Genomic DNA, 14,366 nt, shown 5'->3' with positions numbered 1-14,366 from the left:
CTTCAGGGAAATTTAAGGGTCAGTATCGTTAGACTTTTAAAGGCTCTTTAAGAGAAAGCACTCGCGGTATTTAGCATAGCATCGTCACTTCTCACATAGCACAGCCTCTCATTCAGGAGAGAGAGAGAGAACAAGAGAGGGAGAATGAAAGTGAGAGAGAGAGAGGTGGACAGGGGTAAAGGAATAGAGAGACTGAAAATGGGAAGAGAGTGAGAGGGGAAACGAAAGGAGAGAGAGGAAGAGACGGAATAGGCTTAAATTCTTAGAGACAGCAAGAGGAATGCTCCGAAACCAACTCAAGCATCTCCACGGTCCTGCTGTCAGTGGGTCTACTGAGAACAAACTGCTTCGTTCCATTGATGCATTCCTTCATTTATAGCTGGTTTCGGATCCAAACACAAACACAGGAAAGAGAAAAAGTTGATCGGACAGCAAAAGGATAACAAATGATCTTGGTAATACAATGATGACAAACAGAAAACCAACACATTAAGTGGTACAGCTTGACAAACACATGCTGTATGTCTGAGAGAATTGGATGGGCTTGAATCTTAAGACACTCATCGTGTGACGCAGCATCCTTTAATATTTACAAAATGTAAACCATTTACAAAACTATTACGTTATCTGACATATTCTCAGTCAAAGCACCCGGCGCTTTACCCTGCCCTGACTTGTGCAATCTGAATAGTAAAAAACAAAATTTGTAGATTTCAAGAAACCTTTCCAAAATATCTCAAATAAAAATGTCATGGTACCATATATTTTTGAAGTCATTAGCAGTTTATTCCAAAAATACAAAGCATTTGAATGATTATTTCAAGACTTATTTCTATGCATTGATACTGCAAGCTTTCCAACAAGAATAAGTCTAACCTATCCACCATCAATCACCATAAAGCCATGAGTCTGTCCTTACTCCCTAGCCTGTAAGAGAGCCCCAAAAATGACACAAAAGATGGCAACCTCTGACGGTTTCCCAATCCCTGTACTGTCTATAGCTCTAGCCTGCAGTTGTCTATATGAGACTTCGTTCTGATCTGGAAATGTAATGACATTGTTGCGACCCAGCAGGACTGGGTTGCCGCCCTCTACAGGCACTTTTTGGTCCCTTTGTTCTCCACTTACACATCCTTCACCGAGTCCATTTGAAGACTTGAAGAGTGAGGTTTTAACTTTCATCAAAGTTCGGTTTGTTTTTATCATTGAGTTTTGTGGCTCATTTCTACTCTTGAGTAAATCATGAAGATGTCCATGTTTGGTAGTCAGAGTGTGTGGATCCTCAAGCCTCAAACACTGTGGAACTCCTGTCCCATTGGATAGCCTCCTACAAGGCTGGGCCCTGATAGGCCAATCAAAGTCAACTATTTTCCACTGTCTTTGTCCACCTCTGATGGTGTGGTGTATAAATACTGTCTTCCTGAGAGTTGAGATGGAGGGTTGTTGGTGCTGCGCCCCCCCTCCCCCTTGTCCATGGGAGAGAGGAATGATTGGGGGAGTCTTTTAGTCTCTCATTGGGGACAGTGTGAGTGTTTGTGTGCCATCACCTGCCTCCCCCTCCCTATTTACAGGTGTGCATGTCATTCATGCTCTCACACTTCTGACACCTCACATAGCAACACCACACAAACTTACACTCGCACCTCTCTACGTGGCGAACCACGTGTGTATTATACCCTCGACCGCAGCAGAGCAGGTTACACCCGTCGGGGCCGGCCGAGGTGCGGTTACACCGGCGCCCTCTAGTGCCCGCCACGCCCCAGCGCCGGTCCTCCAGACAGTAGTTAGGAGACTTGTTGAGGAAGATAAGTTCTTCCTTCCCGATGGGCACGCGACGCTGGTCCTTCTCCTTCCTCCTCACCTTCCTCTTGGAACGGTCCAGCACCTGCACGCTTCCCTCGTAGCGCTCCTTCAGGAAGTTGCCCACGCGCTCGAACGACGCCATGGTGCGCCAGCACGTCTTGACGGCACACGAGCCCGACACGCCGTGGCAACGGCAGTCGGTGGCCATCGTCTTGGCGACAGCCTGAAAAGGCAAAAGATGGAGAGGATGGTGTTAGGAATTACAACAGACTTACAACACTAAGAATTACAACACTGTAAATGTTACGACGGACTCGATGCCAGAACTCTGTTTGATAGAGACTGCCTTTTGTTTACACAAACGCTGTGGGAATGTTTTGAGCAAAATCACAATCTATTGTTCTGATTGCTGGATCTTGGACTGGGACTGTAACATGAGTCCTGAGGTTTGTGCATTCTACTTCTAACTCTGAGACAATAGACTCCCTGGGTGCTGTGTACAACTGGAACAAAAAGCTAAACTGTCCTTCACAGTTTAAACTGAGAGATTGAGGAGACATTTTCTTATGACCACAAACCCCAGGGCTCATTGGATTTAGGATGACCCCAGAAGAGCCAACAAATTTCACCTCTTTTTCACCTCTTCTCCCACTCCCTCTTCCCTGTCGGTTCAGTTTAGTTGGAAAGACAGTGTGTGTGTGTGTGTGGCAAAAGTATGTGTTTCAGTAAACAGATACACTGCTACCATTGTGTCCACATCCCTCTCTAGTAGTGAAGCCCTCTCCTCTTGACAGTGGCTAGTAGATAAGAGAGAGACCCAGTAAGTGTGTCTTAGTGAATGTCATTGAACGGTAATGCGCATGCCCTGCCCACCTGAGGATCTTTTTCAGCCATCTATTTCTAGTGTTTGATGGGTGCAAAACCCGCTTGTCCGGATTGATTGCTCCCATTTTACTCCTGCTTCACACTCTTGCTTGTGCCTGACGTCCCCCCCCCCCCCCCCCCCCCCGTTAACGTTACGACGGCGGAAATGGTTGAAATGACCTGTAAAACACACTCCGGTCATGGCTGAAATGGGCTCAATGGCAGTAGCATAAAGTACTGAAGGAGTACTCATTACATTTGAAATGCTTAGCAGGACAGGAAAATGGTCCAATTCACATACTTATCAAGACGATACGTGGTCATCCCTACTGCCTCTGATCAGGCGGTCTCACTGAACACAAATGCATCGTTTGTAAATTAGGTCTGAGTGTTGGAGTGTGCCCCTGGCTATCCGTACATTTTCAAACCAAGAAAATGGTGCTGTATGCTTTGCATAATTGAAGGAATATGAAGTTATTTATACTTTTACTCTTGATACAGAGGAATATTTGATCAATTACATGTACTTTTGATACTTAAGTATATTTAGGACCAAATACTTTGACTTTTACTCAAGTAGTATTTTACTGGATGACTTTACTTGAGTAACTTTCTATTAAAGTATCTATACTTTTACTCAAGTATGACAATTGGGTACTCTTTCCACCACTGCTCAATGGAATACATTGTCTTACCGTTGAATATATAAGAACACTAAAGCTTTGTCTGGGATTTAACGCACGTCTCGACACGACAAGAAAGATAGCTTTATTTTGATGGGTGTTCATTTTTTGTGGAATTCCAAAAAAACGAATAATTTAATACGGTTGAAATGTTTACAAAATAGATGCGCTGAAATGAAAGCAAGTCCCGAATATGAACACTCGGATTATAGTGATATGTCTGATCTCACAAACCATGTAAAGTACGTTTAGATAGGCATAATCTAGAGCCAAGCGTTTTGTTTTTTAATCCGTGGTTATCCTGCAGACTTGTTGAATTATGCAACAGTATGTGACATTAACAGTAATTAATTAGGCAGTCTAGACAGCGCAGGTGGGTGCAGGTAGGGTATACAGAGAAAGTGTTGGGTGGTTACAGCCCTCTTCCACTCCATTATGTTAATGTCTTCATTTATACAGCCTGTGTATTTAGATTTAAAAATACCTGATACACTAATAGAATGTATACAGTGCCTTCAGAAAGTATTCAGACACTTGCCTTTCTCCACATTTGGTTTTGTTACAGCCTTAATTTAAAATTTATACAATTTAGATTTTTTTGTCACTGATATACACATAATACCCTTTTAATTTGACTAATTAATTTTAAAAAATGAGAAGCTGAAATGTTTTGAGTCAATAAGTATTCAACCCCTTTCTTATGGCAAGCCTAAACATTTCAGAGGATAAGTTGCATTGACTAACTCTGTGTGCAAGAATGGTGTTCCAACATTATTTTGTAATGACTACCCCATCTCTGTACCCCATACATTCAATTATCTGTAAGGTCCCTCAATCAAGCAGGGAATTTCAAGCACTGACTCAACGACAAAGAGAAGGGATGTTTTCCAATGCCTCGCAAAGAAGAGCACCTATTGGTAGAGAGAATTTTTTTTTAAAGATAATTAAAGCTCACATTGAATATCCCTTTGAGCATGGTGAAGTTATTCATTACACTTGGGTGGTGTATCAATACACCCAGTCACTACCTTCCTAACTCTGTTGCCGGAGAGGAATGAAACCGCGCAGGGGTTTCACCTTGAGGCCAATGGTGATTTTAAACCAGTTACAAAATGAAATGTGGGAAATAAATACATATTCTGTCCTGACTACAAGGCATTATGTTTGGTGGGCGTCATGTTATGGGTATGCTTGTCATCGGCAAGGACTAGGGAGTTTTTTTTAGGATAAAAAGGAAAGTAATAGAGCTAAGCACAGGCAAAGTCCTAGAGGAAAACCTGGTTCAGGCTGCTTTCCAACAGACACAAATCCACCTTACAGCAGGACAATAACCTAAAACGCAAGGCCAAATATACACTGGAGTTACTGGACAACATTGAACGTTCCTGAGTGGCCTGTACCTAAATCTCCCACCAAAATCCCTGAACTCCATTCATTATTTGTCTGTGCCAGTAAAATGTTTTATTTGCTGTCTCTGCCAGGCCGTTCCCCTCTTTCCACTGGGATTCTCTGCCTCTAACCCTATTACAGGGGCTGAGTCACTGGATTACTGGGGCTCTTCCACGCCGTCCCTAGGAGGGGTGCGTCACTGGCTTACTGGTGCTCTTCCATGCCGTCCCTAGGAGGGGTGCGTCATTTGAGTGGGTTGAGTCACTGATGTGATCTTCCTGTCTGGGTTGGCGCCCCCTCTTGGGTTGTGCCGTGGCGGAGATCTTTGTGAGCTATACTCGGCCTTGTCTCCGGATGGTAAGTTGGTGGTTGAAGATATCCCTCTAGTGGTGTGGGGGCTGTGCTTTGGCAAAGTGGGTGGGGTTATACCCCAGGACAGGGCCAAACAGGAAGGATATCATCGGATGGGGCCACAGTGTCTCCTGACCCCTCCTGTCTCAGCCTCCAGTATTTATGCTGCAGTAGTTTGTGTCGGGGGGGCTAGGGTCAGTTTGTTATATCTGGAGTACTTCTCCTGTCTTAACCGGTGTCCTGTGTGAATTTTAAGTATGCTCTCTCTAATTCTCTCTTTCTCTCTCTCGGAGGACCTGAGCCCTAGGACCATGCCTCAGACTACCTGGCACGATGACTCCTTGCTGTCCCCAGTCCACCTGGCCGTGCTGCTGCTCCAGTTTCAACTGTTCTGCCTGTGATTATTATTATTTGACCATGCTGGTCATTTATGAACATTTGAACATCTTGGCCATGTTCTGTTACAATCTCCGCCCGGCACAGCCAGAAGAGGACTGGCCACCCCTCATAGCCTGGTTCCTCTCTAGGTTTCTTCCTAGGTTTTGGCCTTTCTAGGGAGTTTTTCCTAGCCACTGTGCTTCGACACCTGCATTGCTTGCTGTTTGGGTTTTTTGGCTGGGTTTCTGTACAGCACTTTGAGATATCAGCTGATGTACAAAGGGCTATATAAATAAATATGATTTGATATGCTATAATTAAGTCAATATCTGATGGATTACAACATTTCAAAAAGTTTGGAGTATCTTCATCCATTGTCCAACTGTTGCATTTATTAGAATTGTTTTAAACTTTTTAACAATTTTGATGACCGTTGCTACAATTTAGATGGCCTGGTGTCTGCTTGAACATTCATTAGTCACGCTGTCATGCCTCACCCATTAACTCACATCATCGAGGATGTTACACTTTCTTTCCCCTCTCTCCTTCTGTCCCGTCTGAGCATCCCCCTCTCACACTGACCTTCTTATTCTCCCTTCCCTCTACTCTGTTTCCTACAATCTTTCTGCTTTTCTCTGAATATCGTTCCCGCTCTCTCTAACGCACGCACGCACACACACACACACTTCCTAGAATGTCTCCTGAGAGTATTTTTAACAGTGTGTGATAAATTCTATTACCCACTGAATGGTTTGGTCCTAATTCCTCTCCAACCCATATGGTGAACGAAACCCATAACTATAATCGCTACAGTAGGATTCCTTTCATGGTGCTAGATTAGTACTGTCATATCAGTCATTCATTCAGACACAATGAACCCTACACCTGCTAGTCTTGACAACTTGAGTTAAAGCTCCCATGAGCTCTATTCAGCTTTTACATACGTACCCTTAACAACTGTGTTCAATATAAAATACTCTCTCTCTAGCTAGGTTGTGCATGTGTGTGTTTTGTTCTAGGGTGTATTGTGTCTAATCTAACATCAAACTTCCTTGCTGTGCTGTTTTTTGTTCTGTACACTGTCTGTGTGTTGTACATGCTCTGTAAGTGTTCTTCGCCCTCAATGATTGGGTGTGTGTGGGTTGGGTCTGTGTGTGTGTGTGTGTGTGTCGCGTCTCACCTGTCTCCCGGCTTCACTGTTGTGCTGGTTCATGGTGAGCAGTGCCTCCCCTCCCCTGGCTGAGGATATATTCTTCACTGAATTATCTATGAACTTCCTGCTGAACCATGTACCGTACTGGATATGGTCTGAGCAGCCGCCCCAGTGCCACCCTTCGCTTGGCGAGCCTGTGCCCTGCAGGCTGGTGTCACAGCCGCACTCTGTCATATTGCCCGCACTGCATGAGCGCGTCACTGCCTGGACCAGCCCAGCCGCCATCACCGCGTGGATAAACGCTGTCTCCTTGGTCCCTGTCAGAGTCAATGAAAAGAGGTTGTCGGAAGGGCAAATGCACGCATGGATTATCGTGTAACAGTGGCTGTGGACCTCTAAAGCAGGCATTGGGTGTATTCTGAAAAGATTCCACTGCCACAACTTTCAGCCAATAACACTTCAGACAGAGGAAAATGGCACAATTCTAGCATTAGAACTTCCGTGCATCTCAGTAGCACAGGCCTAGATATCCATACAACTTCCGTGCATCTCAGTAGCACAGGCCTCGATATCCATACAACTTCCGTGCATCTCAGTAGCACAGGCCTAGATATCCATACAACTTCCGTGCATCTCAGTAGCACAGGCCTAGAAGTAGCACAGGCCTAGATACCCATATAACTTCCGTGCATCTCAGTAGCACAGGCCTAGATATCCATATAACTTCCGTGCATCTCAGTAGCACAGGCCTAGATATCCATACAACTTCCGTGCGTCTCAGTAGCACAGGCCTAGATATCCATATAACTTCCGTGCATCTCAGTAGCACAGGCCTAGATATCCATACAACTTCCGTGCATCTCAGTAGCACAGGCCTAGATATCCATATAACTTCCATGCACCTCAGTAGCACAGGCCTAGATATCCATACAACTTCCGTGCGTCTCAGTAGCACAGGCCTAGATATCCATACAACTTCCATCCATTGTGGTCGTATAATACATCTTTGCTCTGGAGGGATACATGTGAGTTGAGTAGACACATAGCCCCATGGGAACTGTCCTGCCCTGTGTGTGTGTGGGGGGGGGGGGGGGGGGGGGGCGTTGGGTTACACTTCACAGGTTAGGGGCCACAGTAGACCCTGAGTGAGGACAGACAGCTCTGGCTCAGAGAGAGACTTAGAACATGTTGGATCAAACCGGTATCACCGTGAGGCCATCTGGAAATCTGACCGCCGGACAGAAACATTAGATTATGTCCTGTAATGAACGAAGGCTGAATTTTTTTTAACCCAAGTGAATGTTTAATGGGTAGACTACTAAGATGTACAGCTTATGGAAAGGGCTTGTTCGACAAAACTCTAAAATATGCAGAATCGTCTGGATGGAACAGAAACATAATGACACCTGGTGACATCACTTGTAATGATTCAGAGTGTGCAGCTTCTAAGAATGACATGGTGTTTAAAAGGTCATACATAGTCTATCTTTGCTGTCAATCAAGGTTCAAACTAAATTAGAGGTCCAAGCCACCGGTTGACCCAAAAGCCTTTCCTCGATGGAACAACAAGAAATCACCACTTCAGATTTGAGTTTGGCACTATGAAGGTTTGATCATTCAAACAAATGACAATTGCGGTTATTTAGGTTATCTGTGCTGCATTATATTATAAACATTTCTTGCTGCGCCCTAACCCAATAAGAACATTGAACACAGCAGAGCATACGTTTTTACAGTTGATTGTACGAGTTCGGACATAGGCTACATCTATGCATTTCTATCCCGTTGTATTATGCATAGGCCTAAATCAACATAATCAATATGGTCAGTTTTTTCTCCGATGTTTTTCGTCTGGGTTGAGTGAAGAAAGTTGATAGATGGCATGTGACAGGGTGCAACAAGGATAGAGAGGCATTTGGACGAATGAGCTTCATGTGAAACTAAAATGTTGATAGCTAAAACATGCGCTGACTCTTAACCATCTTTGAAATCTGCATGGAAACAGATTTCTGGAACGCTATCTCTAAAAACAAAGAAACGGTGCTCTTATGTTACATGTCGACCATGAATCTCCTAATTAGGATAATCCCGGCTGGTTTCTGCACCAGAGGGGAGTAGGGGTTCTCTGTTCAAAGACCACACTTGACCGTGGATAAATGCTGTGTTTGGACGGTTAAACCGAAACAGATGTGCGCACATGTTCTTTCTCTCTCTCGCCCCATAGGGCATACAGCTGCACGAGTGGGCAAATCAAATCACGTCCCCTCCCTGGCCAACATTAAACATTTTCATGACTCAAACCATTTTCATTACTCAAACCGAATAAAGAGTTATGGAAAATGGAAGACGTGCTTCTTTTTGAGGCACTATCAAACAGAAAGACAATTGAGGGACTGTTTTTATATAGCAATTGCCTTAAACGGTCAAATACCAAATGATGTGGGCACACATATTAAATATCGGATTATGGAATACGACCATTATAATAGATGCACCCAAAATATAGTCTAATTTTCCAAATTAAACCCAATCAAAAAGAACATTATCAATAGCACATAAAAGTGCACGCGAATTTTTGCCAGCGGGGCACAAAGCACCCTATTGTTTTATGTCTATTAAAACGAGTATTTAAACCGCCTGTCCTTACCACTGGTTAGCTCGTAGCCGAACACAGAGAGCTCTTTGGCGGTAGAACAGTTCCAACGCTCGTGCTCGAACTGCGTCTGGCACTCCGCGATGCCGATGCGCGCGCCGTCCTTGATGCTTGGCAGGAGATGGGGCTTTCTCTTGCACAGGTCCTTCTGCTTGTGCGTCAGCGGGAGATTGGCGCAGGCCAGTTTCTCTGGTACTCCCACGGAGGTTATTCCCAACCACCTGAGACACAAAGCAAGCAGAGGAGACAGTACGTTACTTTCTAAACCCCATTCAGCCCCAAACGGAATCGTATTTCATGCATAAACAAAATGGTGCAATTTCACAAAAAGCCAAGCTTAAATCACAAGCAATGAAATATACTTACATCCAACTGGCTCGACAGTAGACAGGATACAGTGAAAACAGTAAGAGAAACAGAAAGCAGATCTGATGTACTCCACAGCCGCTTCTTCTCTCCATGGCCACCTCATTTACAGAAGCTGACTGGCCTCCCGGGCACTGGGGAAGGGTATGTCCATGGAGCGCTGGATCGGTGCTGGGCTCTGTCTCATGCTAGTCCCACAGCATAGGACCCTAACAGAAATAATCCTCAATCCGTGGTTATCTCGAGCAATTCAGTAAAAAAAATAATGTGGCTCGGCGGCTAGTAGCCTACAGTTGGATGGGTGATAAAATAAGTTCCCGACGGTGTTCCCCAAAACGCAGACAAACAGTTTTATCCTGGACTGGGAGAACCCACACAGAGCGTCTCTGAAAAGCGCGCTCCCAGGCTCGGATTGGCGCACCCGTGTATTAATATTCAGCAGACGCGCATGTCCTACGCGCTAATTGGACGGACGCGCAAAGAAAAACGCATGCCGCAGATGGCACTGACAGGAACAAGCAAAACGTTTGGCATGAGAGAAGGTGGGGTTCCACTAGATAGCACATCCAAAGTCCAAATTGGCTATAGCCCATGGTAAATATGTATGAAAACCAAATGTACTTTTTGGTCTTAATTTGGGGTTAGGGTTAGGAATAATGTGATCAATGTGATTAAGGTTAAGGTTAGGTTTAGAATCAAAAGTTAAGAAGATCAATTGTAGAAATAGGCGGGGTTTATGACTTTGTGACTGTGGTAACTAGTAATGACCGAGAAGTTGGAAGGAAGAACAAAAGTCAGCGGAACACTTCTTTATAATGGTCACTTCACTCAAGCGCTGTAAACCTAATCATGTCAGGCGAATATCATTTTTCACCGAAAAATTCCTTGATACGAAACCTTGAGTGACGTGAGTGCATTAGATATTTATAATACAATAGATTATCTCATACACAACAATTATTTCAAGGCCTGGTTTTGAATTTAATACCAATTTAATTCCAACTAATCCTTATGACAAACGAATTTATATATTTGATCTATAATCATATTTATTGATTGCAAATGCAATGGTTTCCTTTTTTAAGATTCATATAAATCTACAGTTAGATTTGTCCTCATGATTTCAACACATCGAAATCATACTCCGAGTCAAACATTTTTTTCCGTGCTCGTGAATTGTGTAATATTCGTTAGGTTTAGAATGTTTATAATCACATTTTTCCATTTAAATGTAGTTTAAATGGTCAAAGCCTTGATTCAAATGCAACGACAATTACAACCACATTGCCCATTGAGTAACCAATTATGTTTGAGTAAATATTTTCAATCACTGTTGAGTTCTTTGCCTTTTCCTGAATAATAAACATCACATGTACAGTCAGCGAGCATTTTCGGCATTTTAAGGACATTTTTAAAAGGGTTGACTGACCAGCTTTCTGTTTAGTATATTAGACGGGGCTGTATGGGGCAGACGAGGTGAGGTCTACTCAGCCCCCAGAAATGTCACAACCCTCCCAAGCCTTTCAAATTCCCCGACTAAAACAGTTCAGAGTGAATGGTCTGCCTGAAATTTGACATCAGAGTTCGGAATGAATCGCAGTGCGGGGCAGAGTCCATCAGTCCTCCTTGGCGCGACAACAACCCAGGCGGCAGGCCCACCGTCTTCAGGGCGGCTACATGTGCCCTAAAGACAAACCTTTGTTTATAACATTTTACATTAACCTTCATTTTGATCGAGACTTGTTGCATCTACCTTATTCTATCCCTCGCCCACTCAATGCTGTTATTTAGCCACATGTCGCACAAGACCATTCAATTTGAAACACTTTAGGCATGCACTTCACTTTGTATGCGTTCCCTTTATTTGATCTAGAAACTATAAAACAAAGGTTTTAAACAAATATGGATATATTTTCAATATATCGCTACATTGTATTACATTTTTATGCGGTCATATAACCGTGTTTATAACGTTCTTTAGATAGGCATTGGCTACATATTTGAACACACTATTGTCAGTGTAAGTAGGCCTAAATAAAATAGACTAATAACTCTCTGGAATAAGGCCCTAACAGTACGTCGACCTCAAACACGAGTTAGGCCTGCATTTAAATCAACATTAGTTTGACTTCTCGATCCTGCTGCTCGATCTCTGCCCAGATCACGCCGTGGATAGGGTGATTGGATGTGTCGGATTAGCGGCACATGACTGCAAAGGGGAGTCAGACAGTGCTCGTTACGCACCAGACGGAGTTAAACCACATTACACTGATATTCATTTTATTATAGCACAGTTATAGCCTAATTGAAAATGTGTCTCCCTAATTATTAAGGGCTCCGGTGTGGCGCAGCGGTATAAGGCACTGCTAGGGGCGTCAGAGACCCTGGTTCGATTCCAGGCTGTATACCAACCGGAAGTGATTGGTAGTCCCATAGGGCAGCGCACAGCGTCGTCCGGGTTAGGCCGTTATTATAAATAATAACTAATATAAAAAAAATATAAAAAATAAATAAATAAAAAATATAAATAATAACGGCCTAACCCGGACGACGATAATAATTTGCGTCTATTTAGTTAAATAGAGGTACAAAGAGGTGTTCTTCTAAACCAGCTGATAGAGATGATGATCAGGTCTTGGTGGCACGAAGGAAATTACAAAACGAAGAAGGAAAACAAAAGAGAGCCTCTGCCCACCTTCCTCAGAGCATCACACGGCTTCATACCCCTGCATGGTTGAATTGTGATGATGACTGTTATTAAAGGATTGGTCTAATACTGTGTGCAAACAGCATGCACAGGCTTATCCTCATATGGTGCACAACTTAAAGGGGAAATCTGCGAGGCCAATCTAATTGTTTACAAGCTAGTGCTTTGTGGAACTTTCAAAACACAGTTTCATGCTTTCAGAAAATAGTTTCTGGACACAAAGTTAAGTTAAGAAAATATATACTTTAATGTTGTAATGGAATAACTTATATATACACCATCTGGAAACACAAAGCTGAAGTTAGTGCCATTTGAAGATAGTTCTTTAAAAATAAATGAATAGTGTTGATAATATTTAGCATTAAGCAAATATGTCTTTCTGTTTTCCTTCAAAATCACTGAATCAAATGATTAGGTTTGCTATCAATGTTCCATAGGACCACTAAACAGAGCTAAGCAGGTAGTCTCCACTCGTGTGTGTGTTACAATTACCTTCATCTTCACCAGCTCAGTTCCCTCCATACAAATGATCAAAGGACAGATCAGACAATATATATGTATAGATCCATAGCATACATTACACCAGTCCTTCATTAGCATGTAAACAATATGCTGCGTGTAAAACATTATACACGAATAAACATCTGTAGAAAAATATATAGAAATATAAGAAAATCATACATAAGACATTCACTTGAAGAATAGCTCAGCTTTCGTCATATCTTTGGCATAGAATAGAATACGTTGTGGTGTCAACAGGACACGCGGATGGATGAGGTACTGTATATGAGGAGGAATAGCTGGATACCCAGAAGTCCCTCCAATGGTGAGAGATAGGCTTTCCTGATGCATAAAGGCATCAAAGGCACACGTCAAAAATCTTGAACCTCCCCTCGGAGACCCCCAGACGTTTCACAATGTTGTTGTGGCCCTCAACTAGCTCACCTGATTAGTTGACTAGTTGAATCTGAATCAGGTGTGCCAGCTCTGGAATACATCAAACACATGGAATAGCCGGGGGGTACCCGAGGAAAGGATTGGGAAACAATGCTGTACAACATTTCAACAACGTTTCCACAACTATAAAACTATACAATTGTAAGGGTTTGTGCTGGAGCGTTGAGGGAGCATTGTCGGTTGGTGGGAGAGCAAGGCTTACATTTGGGATGTGCACACGACACACTCCTTGGACAGTCACTCTCGCTCTCCTCTTTTTTCTCCCTCCAGCTGCGTCCCTCATCTTTTGGCGGTCGGCCAGCGATCGTCCTCTTCGACCATCTGGAAACCTTTACCTAGCAGAGGTAGCAGTCACATGACGGACGGACGGACGGACGGACAGGGACGGGGGGCAGTGCGTGGGCCAATCAGAGGAGGTCTGTGTGACAGACAGTGGTGATGTCTGTCTCACGGCTGACCAGTCAGGACTCTCCTGTTACTTCAGCACTTCCTGGATGGGATGAGCTCTCATTCATTAGAGAGACGCTGGTGTGGATACGCGCACACACACACACGCACGCACATTAGTAAGCAAGGACACAAGCACACAGGCACACACACAGTCTGTGGTGGTGAGGGCTGGGTCTAGTTTCCCGTGTCTCTCACACACAGTCTGCTCAGCAGAATCTGCGAGTACACCTGGTTCACCGCTCCTCTCACATGATAGGTGGAGGAGTTAGACCCCCCCCACTGGTCCTGGTGCTGCAGGGTAGGCTGATCACTGTACCCGGTTCCAGTTCCACTGGTTCCAGTCCCAGGTTCCTCGCCGTGTCGAAGGAGCTTCATCTTCCTGTGCAGGGGAGCCTTGGAGAACGGCAGCTTTTCAACCTTCAAGGAACACAGCGAGGAGAACCACGTCAACACCTCACCTCTAACACAACATCTACACACTGATATTATACTGTAACTAGGTAACTAGACCATGGCCAGAACTGACTTCTACTACCGGAGGCTAGCTAACGTTGCCTGGGGTTTCACGGAACAGAACAGAGCGGAAACCCATCGTCACAGTCTGGGGTTCCT

General features: G+C 44.0%; 2 protein-coding genes across 3 annotated transcripts in view; both read right to left on the bottom strand.

The window, feature by feature from the left end:
* Positions 1–565: 565 nt before the first annotated feature.
* Positions 566–10,003, bottom strand: LOC109864494 (protein Wnt-16-like). Its single transcript, XM_020452334.2, has 4 exons — positions 9,641–10,003; positions 9,269–9,495; positions 6,649–6,938; positions 566–2,026 (listed from the first exon to the last, which is right to left on the bottom strand). The coding sequence occupies exons 1-4, from the start codon at positions 9,733–9,735 to the stop codon at positions 1,562–1,564; spliced, it is 1,077 nt and encodes a 358-aa protein (XP_020307923.1). The 5' UTR covers positions 9,736–10,003; the 3' UTR covers positions 566–1,561.
* Positions 10,004–13,879: 3,876 nt separating this feature from the next.
* LOC109864584 (cadherin-like and PC-esterase domain-containing protein 1) overlaps positions 13,880–14,366 on the bottom strand; it is a 67,683-nt gene continuing 67,196 nt past the window's right edge. For both annotated transcript variants that reach the window (XM_031798013.1, XM_031798015.1), the window contains exon 21: positions 13,880–14,171. In XM_031798013.1, coding sequence (XP_031653873.1) covers positions 13,929–14,171 — 243 coding nt within the window. In that variant the 3' untranslated portion in view covers positions 13,880–13,928. The remainder of the gene's footprint in view (positions 14,172–14,366) is intronic.

The sequence above is a fragment of the Oncorhynchus kisutch genome, linkage group LG19 (genome assembly GCF_002021735.2).
Source record: "Oncorhynchus kisutch isolate 150728-3 linkage group LG19, Okis_V2, whole genome shotgun sequence".
NCBI lineage: Eukaryota > Metazoa > Chordata > Actinopteri > Salmoniformes > Salmonidae > Oncorhynchus > Oncorhynchus kisutch.
Note: the sequence above shows the minus strand (reverse complement) of the source record. Positions and strands in the feature narration are given on the sequence as shown.

What these genes read in the sequence shown, in the direction of transcription:
- LOC109864494 (XM_020452334.2), bottom strand. Translation starts at nt 9,735, where the DNA reads ATGGAGAGAAGAAGCGGCTGTGGAGTACATCAGATCTGCTTTCTGTTT. An exon ending in TACTGTCGAGCCAGTTGGAT is followed by an intron (nt 9,496 to 9,640) that starts GTAAGTATATTT and finishes TTTGTGTCTCAG; the next exon opens with GTGGTTGGGAATAACCTCCG. An exon ending in ACAGTGAAGCCGGGAGACAG is followed by an intron (nt 2,027 to 6,648) that starts GTGAGACGCGAC and finishes TTGCCTTTTCAG; the next exon opens with GCTGTCGCCAAGACGATGGC.